Source organism: Carya illinoinensis, chromosome 3 (genome assembly GCF_018687715.1).
Source record: "Carya illinoinensis cultivar Pawnee chromosome 3, C.illinoinensisPawnee_v1, whole genome shotgun sequence".
NCBI lineage: Eukaryota > Viridiplantae > Streptophyta > Magnoliopsida > Fagales > Juglandaceae > Carya > Carya illinoinensis.
Genome location: NC_056754.1, coordinates 48,811,916 through 48,828,665, shown reverse-complemented (window position 1 = coordinate 48,828,665; position 16,750 = coordinate 48,811,916). Strand labels below are relative to the sequence as shown.

The 16,750-nt window shown below is 33.0% G+C and overlaps 1 protein-coding gene and 1 long non-coding RNA gene across 2 annotated transcripts; both read right to left on the bottom strand.

The window, feature by feature from the left end:
- Window positions 1–376: 376 nt before the first annotated feature.
- Window positions 377–8,158, bottom strand: LOC122305039. Its single transcript, XR_006241016.1, has 4 exons — window positions 7,934–8,158; window positions 7,765–7,801; window positions 3,565–3,640; window positions 377–715 (listed from the first exon to the last, which is right to left on the bottom strand). It is a non-coding gene; the product is annotated as an uncharacterized LOC122305039 (long non-coding RNA).
- A 685-nt stretch (window positions 8,159–8,843) lies between these two features.
- LOC122305038 (probable sulfate transporter 3.5) lies at window positions 8,844–14,239 on the bottom strand. Its single transcript, XM_043117308.1, has 12 exons — window positions 13,843–14,239; window positions 13,507–13,714; window positions 13,196–13,367; window positions 12,160–12,225; window positions 11,915–12,028; window positions 11,574–11,690; window positions 11,367–11,493; window positions 10,952–11,238; window positions 9,818–10,008; window positions 9,592–9,674; window positions 9,307–9,383; window positions 8,844–9,223 (listed from the first exon to the last, which is right to left on the bottom strand). The coding sequence occupies exons 1-12, from the start codon at window positions 14,153–14,155 to the stop codon at window positions 9,032–9,034; spliced, it is 1,947 nt and encodes a 648-aa protein (XP_042973242.1). The 5' UTR covers window positions 14,156–14,239; the 3' UTR covers window positions 8,844–9,031.
- Window positions 14,240–16,750: the final 2,511 nt, after the last annotated feature.

Sequence of the window (16,750 nt, the reverse complement as noted above, 5' to 3'; positions counted from 1 at the left end):
TAATTATATTTACTGAAAAGTTAATATTATTTGAAAGATGTAGACGGATAATAATATATGATATGGAACGAGTCAAGTCTTTGATCTAAGAAATTCTTTTTTTTTTTTTTTCTCATCTTGCATGCAAATAGTCATTATTAGGATAACAAGTGACCAAAAACTCAAAAATCCTGTTTAAACTTTTGTCCTCGATATTGGTATAAAGTAATGTTACAAACAATCATAAAATATATAAAGATCGTGTAATCGTTTTTAAAAAAAATAACATCCATTATTAAAAGGTTATTATTTTTATGTAAATCTCATATTTATTTATTTAAAAAAAAAAATTATACAACACTTGCATACTACGCAACGGTAAATATCATTTCAGATTGGTAAATACTATATACACGAATTTTATATGAATTTTATTACATACAAGCAAAATCGCGTACTAATCTGCATATTAATACTGATTCATTCATACTTAAAATTTAAATTAATACTGTTTTTAAAAAAATTTACTTTTTAACCAATTACATTAAATTAATGTACAAATTAATACTGTTTGCAACTATATTTTTCCATTTTATATACCTTTTTACCTTCTTCATTTCTTCACTCGACACTTTTTCGACAACACCATCATCACTGTTTTCTTTGGCCTTTACTTTACTTTTCCTTCTTTCTCTTGCTCGTGCCTTTTCCTTTTCTCTGCCATAATCTTCCCTGCCTAGTGGTTCAGTGTAAAATAAGTATGGGTTTTCTATTCACAAGTCAATAAAACATACTATCTACATACATCATTTGCATGATAAAATTTTCAAATTTTTCTTGCAAATAAAATTATGCCATATATATTAAAAAATTACCAAAACCTTCCATACACGCTCCTGACAGGAAATAAAGAATAAAAACTTCTCTAATATTAGAAAGGGAGAAATTATATTTATGACACTCTTCAAAACATCAAGATAAGATGCGGATTCTTATTAATATATAATATTTAAAGTATAAAAAATAAAGTACGTGATATGAACATTATAACTTGGATTCTAAATAAAAAGTTTGATCCTTTGGTATTATATTACAAGAGAGACTATAATTTAAGGATGAAAGTGTAATTATTAATTAGAAAGAGTTACACCACACAACAAAGTAATTCCTCCTAAAACCATACAATTTTTTTTTTTTTTTTTCCTGAGCACCAAAAACATTTCCTGGAAAGAGACATTTTTAGCACTACAAAATTTCACTATTTACTAAAAAATAAAAATAAAACAAAAAACAAGGGAAGAAACAAATCATGGATACGATAAAAATATGAGTGGTCCCTAATTCAAGCATCTGTATGGTGCCATGTGCTGGATTAATAATCTTATCAAGAAAATGGTAGGGTTAGAGAGATAAGACGATGCCTTTCGACTTTATGTTAAAGGACCAGGGTTTCCCTGTGATCGCATTGGGCCATTGGCGTTTCCCTGCCTAACACTCCATTTATTTGAAACTGTGATCCAATCTATCTTTTAGGAAATGTTGATTATTTTGACCTTCCAGATCACTCAATTTACTTGAAAAGCCCAAAAAAAAAAAAAAAAAAAAAAAAATCGCATTAAAACACGCCCACAAAAGCTAGAATGGACGTAAACGCCAGCACTCGATTTACTATTTTTTGCTAGTTTAGAAGCTCTTTTTTTAGTGTTATTTAAGGTCAGTGTAGGCAGCTAAAAGAGATGGGTAAGTACATAGCTCCATTTGTATTTCTTCTTCTGTTTTCACTTTATCCAGAACCGTCGGCAGGTGGAAACAAACGACTCGAAATCATTGAACCTAACCAGAAATGTATTCTCGTTATGGCCGCTTATATGGCAAACCTAACAGCGTGCCAGAAAATACAACCTCAATAATGCAATCTCAGTTCCCACACCTAGCTGGCATACAGAAAAAGGGTTTAAATACGAAAACTATGGGGGTGGTTTTAATAATAAAATGTGATAAGATGATTTTAAATGAAAGTTAAATAAAATATTATTAAAATATTATTTTTTAATATCATTATTGATTTGTGATTTGAAAAAGTTGAATTGTTTATTTTATTTTATGTGAAAATTTAAAAAAATTATAATGATGAGATAAGATGAGATAGTTTCTCAATCCAAATAGCTGCTAAGTGATTTTTTGAAAAGAAAAATTATTTGTTTTTGAGGAGGAAAAGGGTTATCAAGAAAGAGAATTAGATGATTGACTATGATTGGAAATCATTAATAATGATGACCAGATAAGAAAGCAGAGAGAATAAATGCACAAAAGACACATACAAGAAGGAAAAAAGAAAAGATTATTATAAGGGTAAGCACATGTCATCACGAAATAAAATCTCTAGTGCTAACCAAAAATATTTTGCATATTAAAATGAATGACCTGAGAGGAACGGGTTGCTTATGGTGGCTGGTTATTCTGTGGTCCAAAGAAATTCGAAAACACAGATGATATATGATAGTAACTTGGGTTGCCTCCACCTGGCCTCCTTATGACAACCTAATATTGTGTATGGTAGAAAACAAAAAGAAGAATCCGAACAAAACTTTTAAAAGATCTGTATAAGGCAACTTTTTTGGGGGGTGTCTGTAAAAGTTTTTAAAGCATCACGAGAATAACTACTACTATAAACAAGAAGAGGAGTCACTTTTGGGCTTATGCATAAAGAAATGACACGGGTTGCCTTGCAAATAAAGAGAAGATACAGGTCCCATGCCAAAAAAATAAAAGAAGTTGAAGAAAAATTATAAACTATGTTTTAATTGGAGTCACTTTTTATGATAGATGAAACTCTATACCAGATAAGGAAGAATGGATTATGGGTGCAACATGCATGACAAGCCAGGCTATACTTAAATTTGGAAACATGGCATTGTTTTAGGATGGAACCCACATACTTGGGGTGTTGGTCACTGAAGCTTTATTCTAAAGTTCCCCCGTGCGAGGTATTTACTAATGCAATTACAAACTAAATATAGTTTAAGTGCAAGAGCATCGCCATAACCGGGACAAGTTATGAGGTTAATCATCTAGAGCGCCTGCTAAAAGATTCATCCTAGAGATGAAAACAGGATAACTTGAACCAAAGAAGCAAAACCCTACCAACGCAAATTGAAAAAAAATATATATATAAGGATTTTTTTTGTCAACTTCTTGACCATTGCATAATTTGCATTATTGAATAACCAAATGCATCGATTCTTCTGGATGCAGCTGGAGGAAGAACAATGATGACCTATGCTAATTTCTAACAGCCAAATTTCTTGGGTTATTTTTTCATATATATTAAATGAAATTTAGACTTTTTAACCATACTAGATAAACTTAAACTCTTAGGTTGCCACATAAATTTTATAATCAGATGAAGTGGTCAGCACGTAACAAGCAAATGCTGAAGAAACCCCAAAAATTGAAAAAAAAGGGAAGTCAATTTATGTTCTCTGGACTGCAAAGGAAGTACGCAAGTGAACAGATTCAATAGAATAGACCTGTGAACTACAAAGATATAAAAAAAAAAGAGGGTTCAATGCAGGAAAAGCTTACCTGAAGCTTAGTGTATGACAGCTGGAAAAGGCTGGCTTTTTGATACTAGTGAAGTGGCACGGCATTACCATCTCAGCTAAAGAGAAAGGGAGAGAAAAATCAGACCTATTCCCATATAAAAATAATTAAATAGCCAATGCCATCTTAGTTTCAAACTGAGTACCGCTACAAATCAAATTCTAGGTCATTGTTTAGGGAAACATCGTAAGTCAATTACAAAATAATAGAACCCAAATGTGAATATGACAATACTGGATGGAAACCAAGGCAATAGATCAAATAACTGAAAACCCAATACAGATGCCAGATGGTGTAGTTCAAGCCATTAGTAATGGGACAATAACAGCAAGTTTACTTATTCGCGTTGCAAAATCTGGATATTACTGCAAACAGACAAACAGAAAATGAATAAAACTCACATGCATTGTGGCCAACATTCAGGGGGGCCAAGATGAAAGTGTGGCCCTATAGCTATGCCCCTGGGAAAGGAAATTGCTTAGATTATAATTTCTTTATCAGATCTCTGTGAGGGGCCTGCCCTTAGCTTAGCTAGCCTCTGACCACAGTCATGATCATGTGTCTTTGTCGAGAGTCAAGTCCCTTGTGAGGCAGGAGAGACATTTTATACGAGGCAAGGACTGGATTAACATTCTTTACCAAGAAGTTAAGATATTATAACCATTTACATAAAGATAAGCTGTTGTTCTCGTCATAGAGCTCATTCACATAGATGAGTGGAAGTATATACCTAAGGCAACCAATCATCCAAAAATTTTCTTCCTTCAAAGCAAACATTATGAAAAAAATCCACTAGTTTTAAAGATATTAGACAATGAACTTTCTACTAAAACACAGCTTAACTATGAGAATGATCAGTTTCCTTGTACATTAACCTAAATATGCGGTAACAACAACAATTGCATCCGTTTTCAGCTTGCAGTGTTGATCCATGTGGCCCAAGTCAATCATTACTTAAAAATATGGCACATATCAGTTGAAAAACCTGCACCAACTAATTAAAAACCTTTCAATTCATGGTTGATGACAAAAGCCTTTTGATAAGAGTCTCAACAATTTACACTAGGGATGACGTGTGTCAGAAGTTTTTAGGGAAATCTACCTTGTACAAGACTTAACTCGTAATCATTAATTTTAAGTTAAATTGTTTAAAATTTTCCATCTCAACAATTATCACATGTATTTAATGAATTAAAAACCAGACTCAACATATCACATGAAAAATTTTAAGAAAATAAAATTTGAACCATTTGATCTAAAAATTGTAGTTAGAATTTATGGACCCTCCATAATATTTTAAGTAAGGCCCGTGATCTCTAAGAACCCAATGAGTGAAGGAAATACCCTCTTGTAACCATATATTAGAACAAGAGCTATGTTCAAAGCCACAGCAGTTATGATGATACTAGAAATTGTCAAGCAATTATAGGACTTGAAATGCAGCGCTCTGTGATTTCGTGCTTGATGAAGGACCTCATCCCCCTTGCGTGGCCAACAAAAAAACAAGAAAAAAAAAAGGGGGGGAGCAAGGACTGCGATGGCAACTAGAGAAGCAACTCCAAAAAATCATTAATATTCCTGATAATATAGGGAATCAAACCAAGGTTTTATGTAAACTTAACTAAATAGCAGATATAATGTGGATTCCACTTTGTCCAAGGAGAAGAAATTGTCTCACTACTCATACCCTTACTCTTCTCCACTCTTGTTCCTGTTTACAAGGACAATGCCATTTGTAAAATCAGCATCCTCCTCACTACAACATATAGACACCCCCTAAAACATTTATGTGGGAGGAAGATTAATCCAAGTCAACAGATTTGCTTCCCTGTGCATCAGATTACTAATGCTCCAGTAAAATTGAATTTGTGAATCACCACAAGCAACTAAATTTGTACCTCATGCATAGGGAAAATGATAAGGCTTCAGCAAGCAATGGTGAAAATCAGGTTTTTATCCCCGCCACCCCCCCCCCCCCCCCCCCCCAACCCAAAAAAGAAAAAAGAAACTAGAGAACAAAAAGGGAAATAAGAAAGAAAAGAATTGAGAAAGAAACCCAGAGAAAATACTAGAGATGCTGCCGCTAAGAACCAACCACACACTATTTTTTTAAGTAGCTATGATTCCGTCAGTTATTGAAAACCAAACACTAAACTCACTTCAGCCTCATAGTGGGTGGGTATATGACTTCTATTATGAAGAGTCTTAACCTCTTCAATGCATCAAGATATATAATGTTTTGTCCAAATTAAAAATATGCATCACTATAAGTGAAAAAGAGGAGTCCCAGTAAAAGTTACAAATTTTCCAGTTGGCTGGGAAGGATAGACAAATGCCATTCTCAGATCAAACTGCAAAAGGGGTTATGATTTCTACAATCTCTAGGGCCCCCAAGGTCGAAGTTCCCCCAAGGTCTAAGGCTCAAATCTCCTCGGGTGCAAACAATCTCTAGGGCCCCATCCGACTGGGGGACTTTTCCCTTAAATTGCCTGGAGTGCACTTGCAAAAAATTTCTTGCCACGGGTCTGTGCACCTCGGGATTAGTCGGGATGCTATTCCCGAACACCCAGTGCCAATCAAAAAAATAAAATAAAATGAAGCAACACACACATGCACACAAAAAAATACAACGTGTGGACAAAAGTACACAAGTTAGAAGCCATTGCGAACAATAAATTCTCTTCAACCACTTAAGCGCTAAGGTTGAAATACTATGCGGGTAGAAACACTCAACTTACAATAATTTAATATCAAAACACATTAAAACCATGCATCATATGTTGATAGGGTAATTGCCTCTTGTTGTCACACACCTACACACACCAAACATTGTGAACAATCTTCAACCACTATTTGCATTGTATGTTGATAACTACCTCTTGTCATCACACAAATTTTGCTAATGCTAACTTCCTTGCAATTTCTAGATCTTCTCCTCTCTGAAAACAAAACTCTCACTTATTCCTAAACCTATCTAGAGTTTAATCCTACCAAGTCACCTGAATTTCAAGCTGACAATGAAAACAGAATACTTACTCGTAGGAACAAGGGTATATGTGGAGCCAACACATCTTGCATGCCGAAATAAAATTATGGTAAATGATTAAGAACCTGCCTTTTTGTATCCCTAATGTAATACCTAGGATTAAGTAAAGGAGGGAAATTGAGGTGAATGAAATTTCACATTTCTTGGGAGGGAGAAGTTATTGTAGTTTATAACAAATTCAAGAAGTTTTAATTGTGACCTTGATTAGTCATTTTAAAGTACAAGCTCAAATGTGACTTTGACTTTTCTTGGGCCATTACAGATGATATCAAAGCCAATTCCCATCTAGAAGTGTTGAGCTGTGCCACCCATAACTAAATGGCATGATAAGAATGTTGGATATTTAAGGTGGGGAGACTGTAGCATGCCATATTGAGTATAGGAGGGAAAGACTGGCAAAAGAGATCCAATAGTGCCTAGGAGGATGAATGCAAAAGGCTCCAATTGTAACCTCGACTACTCCAATTGTATTGGTGTTATACATTACATTCTTATTCCACTCTCATCACACTGTGCTGACGTGACATCATTTGTCAACCATTAGATCAATTTTTTTTTGCCCCCCCTTCAAATAACATATTCTTAGGTTGATAAGTAATTTCAAGTAACACAGTGTGACAATAGGATAAGAGTGGGATGTGGATGGAGGATATATCATTTTTCGTTGGAGTATGCATATGGTTTGGATTTGGTTCGTAACATATACCTAGAGTCTGATACATGGTGCGGAATCATAAGTTACGAACCATATTGTCTAATGTTCACGCTCGTTGCATCGAAGTATAGTAAATGCAAATATTACGCTTAACCACATGACAGTAGTGTGAAACAAAGGCACAATCTAAGTGATGGCAATCTGTAATCGGAAAAAGGAGTTTTATTGAACATTGGCACACTGCTACAAAAGCATACCATGATCTTTAATTTGCTTTGCACTTACCATCCTATCCAATGAGATACAGATTTAAAAATAAATGTACCGAAGTACTTTAGGTAGCCAACACAGAAACTTATTTTGCGTACTGAAAAAAATACAGATGAACTTCTTCGATCAAAACGTCATTATTTAACAGACTTGACATCAAGGAAGAGGTGCCAATAATAACATTAACTAAAAAGGCATTGAAGATGAATACCTTGATTTCAGGCTTGAGAGTCCGCGAAATTGCCACACTAATACACACGATTAAGAAAACAATTAGCACATGCTCCAAATAAGAAAAAAGGTGCCAAACGCTTTCAAAGCACCTAATGATTCTAATTCAAGCATTAAAAAAACATTGAGGATAAATAGAGGTACGATACCTCCTCTGTTCGGGCGCTGAGAGAACTGAGGAAATGAAGAGAAAATGAAACTCGAAGCGTCACCGATGACATTGCCTTTCGCTTTCAAGGAAACGAAAAAGCTAACTCAAGTTAAAAATTTCGAATTAAGCTCAGCGAGTCGAAACCCGTCTGTTCATGGATTCTGGAAGGGACGAAAGGAAAATGGAACACATAGGGTGATTGTCGAGGTTTAGCAGAAAATAGAAGCCGGAGCCCAGTTGTATCTGGACAATGGATGGAAGCAGGAGCCCGGTTCCAGAAAGCAGAATCCCCAGGCCCACTCAGAAGCCTGCTTAAAACTCAAAAGCCGCAAGGGATAAGAGAGTCATTTTTAACGATTGACATTCATGATATACTGATTTTTGAAAGAATCACTTCTTTTTTGTCACTAATTTTATTACTCAAGTAATTTCGTTAATTATTTTTTGCTTATTTAAAGGGCTGAGCAGGTATTTTTTTAATACTTTTATTTTTTTATTTTTAAATAAAAAATCTAGTTGCAAGCACAAGTACTGTGTATCAATTTAATATGATTGGTTAAAAAGTAAATTTTATTAAAAATAGTACTAATTTAAATTTTAAATATAAAGAAATCAATATTAATATACAGATTAATACGTGATTTTGTTTATATGTATCAAACCTCTTTTTTAAAATGTTTTTGCTCTTTAAAATGAAGTCATGACAAACTTGTTTATATTTTGTACAGGGTATTTTTACTTGTCGTCAAGATTTTATCCTTGGGTGTGCCCCTACTGCAATTTTCCTTTTTTTTTTTCTAAATATTTTTTATACATTTTTAAATATCTTTTCAAAAACACAAATATACTAAAAATAACCTTTTTAATCATTTTATAAAAAGGAAAAAAAATTAAAATACATAAAAATATACCAACAAAAGTAGTATTTAGTACTTTTCAATTAACATAATTTTTAGTACATGCAGTTGTATTTCTGCAGACGAGTACGTAATTATACATGAATAGCGCGCCTCAAACTTCTAATTTTACATGAGAGAAAAAAAGAAAAAGAAAAAAAAGGAAACCCTTTTACACTAATTACCGGCCTACATAACCTCTAGCACCGTATACAAGAGGAGTCTTCTGAGGAGTTACGTCTGCTTTGCAGTTTCGACTCGCGAAGCAAAAAACTAGATGCTTCAATTGCCTCATCTATAGACAAGAAGAAATACTCCTTCCCAATGGTGTCTACGAATTTCGAGGCTATCATCTTCTCCATAACCCTAATCCTTGGGTTTATGATTGCCATCTGGAAAATATGGATGAATAAATAAATAAATAATCTAGCTTCAATTCATTATTTATAACGAGTGGTGCTCGTGGTATGTTTACCTTAATGTCAAATGCTTGCAAGGTTTTGCGTATTTCAATTAACGTTTCGATGCCCGTCATGTCAATAGATGTAACCCCTATACACAGAGACAAAACACATTTCAATTGATCACATTCAAGTCATTGTTAAAAGATTTAATTTATGAAAATAAAAAAAATTAAATTAAATCTTAGTGAAAGAGTGTGACAGTGTATTCTATTCACTATCCCAAATTACAAATATAATTTTTTGATTTTAAATTATATTATAAACTATTCTTGATATGGTGGCGAAATTCTCCGTACCTGTCAAATCTAATAAAACATGCTCAAGACTGCTTCCTTCAGAAATTGAAATTGCCTGTTCCTCTCGAGTCCACATCAAGATCCTACTCAAAATCAAAGCAGGCCAATTCATATATTGAACTATACCCTTTTGAAGGTACTGTAGAGTGTGCATGTGTGTGTGTGTGACAAGTTGACATGAACTACATTATATTATTAATATATATAAACATGAATAATTACGTACTTTTCTCTGAGGTAGGTGGAATTGGCAAAGTAAATAGGGGAACCAACTTGTAGAAGTAGGATGCCCTGGATATTCGTTGAATCTGGATACTGCTCAATGTCACGATACATGCTTGAGTTGGCAACTTTTCCAAGCTTGCAAGTGGAAGGCCTTGCCATGTATACGAGTGCTCTAATTAGACTAAGTCCAACCTGAAAGAACAATTTATACACGGAACTCAATAATAAATGACTAATTAAGATACTTTTTGTTTGATACTTTATCCCGAGAATTAATGGATTAACTTTGGAAAAAACTGATCACTATCTAATTAATTATTAATTATTTCATGATGACATGGGCATTCGTTCACTCGTATTGGAAGGAGATGCTTTGCAAGTTGTGAATAATTTATCGAGTAAAAACACAGACTGGAGCCAAGCATGTTTGTTAATTGAAGACACCAAAGCTTTGCTTTGACAAGTTTAAAAATAAGATGAGATACAAAATTTTCATATTATTTTATCTTATTATTATAATTTTTTCAAATTCTCATATAAAATATAATAAAAAATTTAATTTTTTTAAATCTCAATTCAATTATTTTAAATCTCAAAATAATAATAATATTAAAAAATAATATTTTAAACTTTTAAATCAAATTCAAAATTATCATATTACTTCCAAATTACCTACCCTAAGCAATCAAGCAGTTCATATTCTTACTCGAGAAGCTTTATCTCTAGAAGAGGATCTTATAGGTATGGAAGAAATTCCATTTTGTATTTAATCAATTGTATCCCAAGAGATGTTATACGAATTGTTGAGCAATAAAATTATTCTTTTTATAAAAAAAAAAAAAAATTCATGATGACCCTCAATTAGCAACTAAACAAGACACAATAAACCAGAAATTTCAAGGGAAAATAAAGTGTTATATATTCTTGAATGAAAAGTATTACAATTATAAATAGATCTTATAAAAGTAAACCCACAAATTGACAAAACTTTATATGATATGTTAGATCTATTTTATAATTAAAATAGATTTACAATCTAACGGTATTTCATTAAATCAAGTTAATTTGTAAATTTATTTTTGTAAAATCTCTTTATGGCTAAAACAATTCTCTTCTTGAATTCGTAAAAACTTACGGAAAGAACGAGGCCAACATCCATGCTTACGAATGCAACACTGAAGAAGGCAGCCATGCAAATGATAAAATCGAACTTGTCGACCTTGAAGAGGTGATAAGCCTCTTCATAGTTGATGAGTCCAAGCATGGCAGACATTATAATGGCAGACAAAGCAACCAGAGGGGTGTAACTAAAGAGAGGAGCCAAGAACAGCAGCGTCAGCCCCATGCCGATCGCCATCACTACGTTTGACATAGCAGTCTTACATCCGGCATTGAAATTTACAGCAGTTTTCGAAAATGGTCCTGCATGAGCGCATAAATTAATTTAAACGTACACCTTTTTTTTGGGGGGTAAAATTTCTGAATGAATATAAAATTTCACCAAAAATTAAGAGAAAAAGATCGAATAAGTATGTATAATAATTTCACACCAGTTGTCAAGTAGCATGAAGTGAAAGACCCAACAATGTTCATCAAGCCAAAGGCTATCATCTCCTTATTCCCATCAACTTGTTCATTGTTCATAATGGCAAAGCTTCTTCCAATTGCTATTCCTTCCTGCATGAATTATTTTTACTTATATATATATACCCTTAAATGAAATTATATTAATTTATAGAAGAGATCAGAGTACTTACGGCCATAGCTATAAGGCCAGTTGTGATCCCCGCTTTTATTAACGCTGGTAGATATTTAGAATCAAAGTTTAGCAAATTGATTGAAGGAGGGTTTATTCCTTTCTTCAAATGTCCCACCTAACATATAAAGAAGTAAAAGGTAAAAATTAAAAAAAAAAATCATATATATATATATATATAGAGAGAGAGAGAGAGAGAGAGAGAGAGAGAGAGAGAGAGAGAGAGAGAGAGAGAGAGAGAGAGAGAGAGAGAGAGACTCTAACTGTATCACTGAAAGGATAATCTTAAAACAAAAAAAATAGAGTTGATAAATTAAAAATAAGAAAAAGTAGGGCCCTTACAATTTGAATACCATGGTCCTCCGCATGAGCGAAATAAGCAAACAAACATCCAATCACAACGGTCACCATTGGAGCTATGGCCGACACCCAAAAAAGCTTTGGGTTCTTTTTTCTCTGCAAATTTATGCTTGAACGTCAATGCTATATATTACAAAGTCTCTTTTGTGTGTGTGTGTCACACAGAGAGAGAGAGAGAGAGAGAGAGAGAGAGAGAGAGAGAGAGAGAGAGAGAGAGAGAGCAATACCACATATCTAGTTGTTTGAAGGAAACAAAGGAAAGTCACACCGACCACTGCACTCTGCCATCTCCACTGTCGATGATGAAAAATAACCATCATCATCATTTTTTATAAGACGACTAACTCATGTTTATTAATGGCGCTCGTGTTTAATTCTTCATTTTTTCCAAAAGAACATCATGATGTTTCATTAATAGTATGGAACATGGCTAGGGCTGTCAGAGATCGAGATCGATATCCAACTACAACGACAAAATAATTCCAAATCCTTTTATTATTTATAACATTTCTCTAATGATATTACAACATCAGAAACAGTAAAATTAAAATATCATAGAAATTAGAGCTGTAGTAGTACTTTAGCCGCCTTAGATAGATCACAACTATAAGATATAGTTTAATTCATTACCTTTTATATTTATGGATCATTGACTCAAATGATAACAGATTAGAAACACAAGATAAATAAAATATTACAAAAAACTCACCATCTAAGGTATTTAATTTATGAAATCTAGTACTTATAAAGACCTAATTTTCTTTTACAAAAAAAAAATATATATATATATATATATAACGGATCCGGATTCCTTCAATATTTCTTGAGCATTTAATCTTATCCGAAAAACTCATATGAACAACAAGTTATACAAATGCTACGTACAGGATTCATTTTATGTATCTAATTCTCTAGTACACCTTTCAAAAAGAATTTTTCCAATAACGATCGACATGCAACTTTGTGTTACACATGGCTTATATCTAAGAGAATTTTCACGTGATCTATATGAAAACCTTATTTTAAGAAAAGCTAGCTATCTAGAATTCCTTATTGGAAATACTGTATGCTTATTTATTATTGTCATTTCGGGTAACAAACCACTACATGAATTCATGAGTTCATGCGCGTGGAATCCAACCAGATACAAGGCCCTCAAGCCCTGTTTGGATGATGGGAAAAAAACAGACAAGATTAATTCTTTTACTTTTGTTTTTTTTGTTTTTGTTTTTTTGTTTTTTGTTTTTTTTTTTGCGTACAAACCTCATTTCTGTTCTTGAAGATTGCATGCACTACAGATATGACGTCTGTTTTAGTCGTGAAATGATGCATTCCAAAAAATCCCTTTAACTGTTGCAGGCAGATAATTATCGCCGTTCCTCCCATAAAACCAGTTATCGTCGAATGCGATAAAAAATCCACTAGAATTCCCAACCTGCAGAAATCATCTTTAACTTGTTATCAACGGCCAACATCTAGGTAATTATAATATATATATTTTTCTGTACAGACTTGAAATAGTCCTTAAAAAAAACCTTGAAACAGTCCCTCTTCGATCTTCTCTCTATTCTTACCTCAGAAAACCTAGAGCTGTCTGAAAGATACCAGTGATGAAAGTTGTTGTAAAAAATAAGTGGATATACAATGCCGGATCATCTTTTGGCGATACCACATCTGAAATGGTCGACTGCAGGAGCAATGAGCATGCAGCTACGGTTCCCACTGCAATATGCTTCGAGTTCCCGAAAATAGCGTATATGAGAGGCGGAACAAAGCTAGAATCTACAAAAAATTAATAGCCAAAATCTATCAGTTTTTTTTTTTAATGAGAAGAACTAAATTAATTTCCACTGCATGATCTTGAACCAGTTAAACAAATATATAAATATATATATATAGGTCTTACGTACAGAGGCCAATGATGGGAGGAAGGGATGCGAGTTTGGCGTAGCTGATTCCTTGAGGGATGGCAAGGCTAGTAATGGTGATGCCCGCCAGAATATCATATCGAAGCAAACGTAAATTATATTTGGGAAGCCATTCGAAGATCGGGAGGAAGTATCGTATGGCTTTTTTGGCACAGCGAGAGGGTGTTTCATTTTTGAATTGCTGGAACGGATCGTCGGGGAAGAAAGTTTCTTTCAGATCCGATTTCAAGACGGTGGAAAGGCCTCTAGGTGGAGCAAAGCTTACCGGGTGTTCAGGCTCGTTAGGAGTGCCCATAGTGGCCACAAGCAAAATTGTTAAGTGGAGAGAGAGATCAGAGAGAGAGAGAGAGATAAGAGGGGATTGGCGAGAGTAAAGGATGCATTTGTTATGCATTTATAGGCAAATATAGTGGAGAATGATACAACTGTGACGAATGGATAAGGAAAATTTGACAAACTAGCTAAAATGACGCAGATAATATTAATTTCAATTAAGTCTTTTTCTTTGTTTTCGTTTAAGCGTACTCCAGGAAAGGAAAAGCCGTAGAAACTAAAAATACCTTTCACAAGTCCATGCATATATAGTTATTCAAGTGGAATTATTCGAAAACAGATCGAAGAAGCCATGCATTTGTCTCGAGGAATTAGAGGAAACAAAAAGATAATGAAAAAATATATATATATATTAATAGAGGGAACATCTTTCACCCAACTTTCCTTTCTTCTGAGATATATATATATATATTATATATATTTATATAATATTGTTTCGGAGGAAGGAATGGATCGAAAGAGATGGAACAGATAAAAAAATAATTTATTTGGAAAATTAAATTCTGTCTTATATATTTGGGACTTTATATGTCGAAAAATGCATCCATGGAATGGCAATATTATTACCAGTCATGATAGCCTTCCATGATGGAATTACTTTTCCCCTTCATATCACAAGCTGTAGAGGAATTGAAAAAGAGTTGTTTATAAAATACTCGATCGTCGTCTGTAGAATCATGACGGTTTCGAATAATTTCGAGCTAGATTTCTAATTAATAATGGCAAAGATTTCAGTGGTACAATTTTCCGAAGCCAAACTATTTGGATAATGCGGACCCGTTTTTCATGCTGGCCAGAATAAGCAATATTACATGATATTAATGATTATATATATATATATATATATATTTCAGATTAACCTTGAAGTTTATTGTTTAATTACATGCCGGAGTCAGTTATTAATGACAGCCACATCGGTTTCACGAATAAGATCAGCTAGAACAAGACATGAAATTCTAAGTCCTACGTCGTTTCGTACTCGTTTGGATTTAAAAAATGTTTGATCAAATCTCATCTTATTATTAAATATAATAAATAATTTAATTTTTTTAAATTCTAAAACAATAATAATATTAAAAAAAATTCTAACAATATTTTATTCAATTTTTAACTTTCATATGAAATCATCTTATTTCATTTCTAAATCCAAACCAGATCTTAAAAACGACTGCCTCAAAGATCATGCACGTTCATGTGCTCTATATAAATAAGCAGATCAAGAATATAAATATATATATATGTATAGTTGTTTTTATTTTTAATCCAATTAAACAAATTAAAGGAAAAAAAGAAAAGAAAAAAAAAAGAAGAGGAGATATATAAATGCTGATCATGAGTTTTCTTTCATCTTGGTGCTGGGAAAGGAAAAATAAATCAAGATGATCAGCACTCTGCAGCTGCTAATTTCTAATTCTAGTTGTCTTTTAGTTTATTTTTCTTTTTGGTTAACTTGGCGTGACTTCATTAACGGGCCATTCATCTATCATATTGCATCTCTGCAATCTGCAATCTGCATCATGGAATATGGTTTTATATATGAAACTTAATAACATGCTAGCTAGGTGACAGAACAGCTAGCAGCCGATGAAGATTGATTTATCTGGAATCTTAAAATTCTTTCACAAAAATGAGGAATCCCATCTTAATCTCGCAAAACTCATGATTCTAGTGGTGGGTTCAACCTGGCCCTTCCTGCATGCACCCCCCGCCAAAAAATAAAAAAGGGGGTTACAAAGATACATGACATCATGAGCTAGTATACGTAATTGGTTAATAATGAAGCAATAACGTCGACAGTGATGTATATATGTATATATCATGATCACGGTAAATAAAACTTTGCCAATTCATCGTAAGGTGTAAAAAAAAAAAGAAAAATAAAAAACTTGCATATTATAAATATATATATATATATATATTCATGCATGGATATTAGTACGAATACGTATGGCCGCCCATACTGGATGCATTTGCCTGTAGTACAAGTACTTGCTCTGATCTATAGGTCTGGCAAATAATTTGTTTGAAAAATGCATGCTTATCCGATCGATGGTTCACCCCAGCGATTAAGTTTTTTGTTTATTATTATTATTATTATTTATAATTTTAATTTAATAATTAAGTAAGTGGTTTTTAATAAATTTATAAATTTTAATTTTTTAAAAAATATTTAATGAGTTTTAAAAAATGTTTGAAAAAAAAACACAAAAAAAGGTAAAAAATTTTACCTGTGATTCTCTCGATGGCCTGGTCCCTTTGTGAAAGTAGCACCACCCAATTTGTTTTAGAAGCACTATATTTACCGAAAAAGTGTCCTGAATTTGTGTCCCGGTTTCATTTTTTTTTTTTTTTAACTTAACGATTAAGAAATTTTTTTAAAATAATATTGTGATTTTTTTAAGTATTTATGATGATTAAAAAAATGTATAAAAAAATAAAAATAAAATGCATTGTTCGGGAGCTTTATTCGGGATGGCTTTCTGTGAGTGTAGAAGTACTCAATTTGTTTATATCACAATCACTGTTTTTCAATTCAATTATGCCACATCAATATTTA

Bases quoted from the DNA above. Each gene is read 5' to 3' on its own strand.
- LOC122305038 (XM_043117308.1), bottom strand. From the start codon at position 14,155: ATGGGCACTCCTAACGAGCCTGAACACCCGGTAAGCTTTGCTCCACCT. The intron at 13,715-13,842 runs GTACGTAAGACC...AATTTTTTGTAG, and splicing joins TCCTCCCATCATTGGCCTCT to ATTCTAGCTTTGTTCCGCCT. The intron at 13,368-13,506 runs GTAAGAATAGAG...TGATTTCTGCAG, and splicing joins ACAGCTCTAGGTTTTCTGAG to GTTGGGAATTCTAGTGGATT.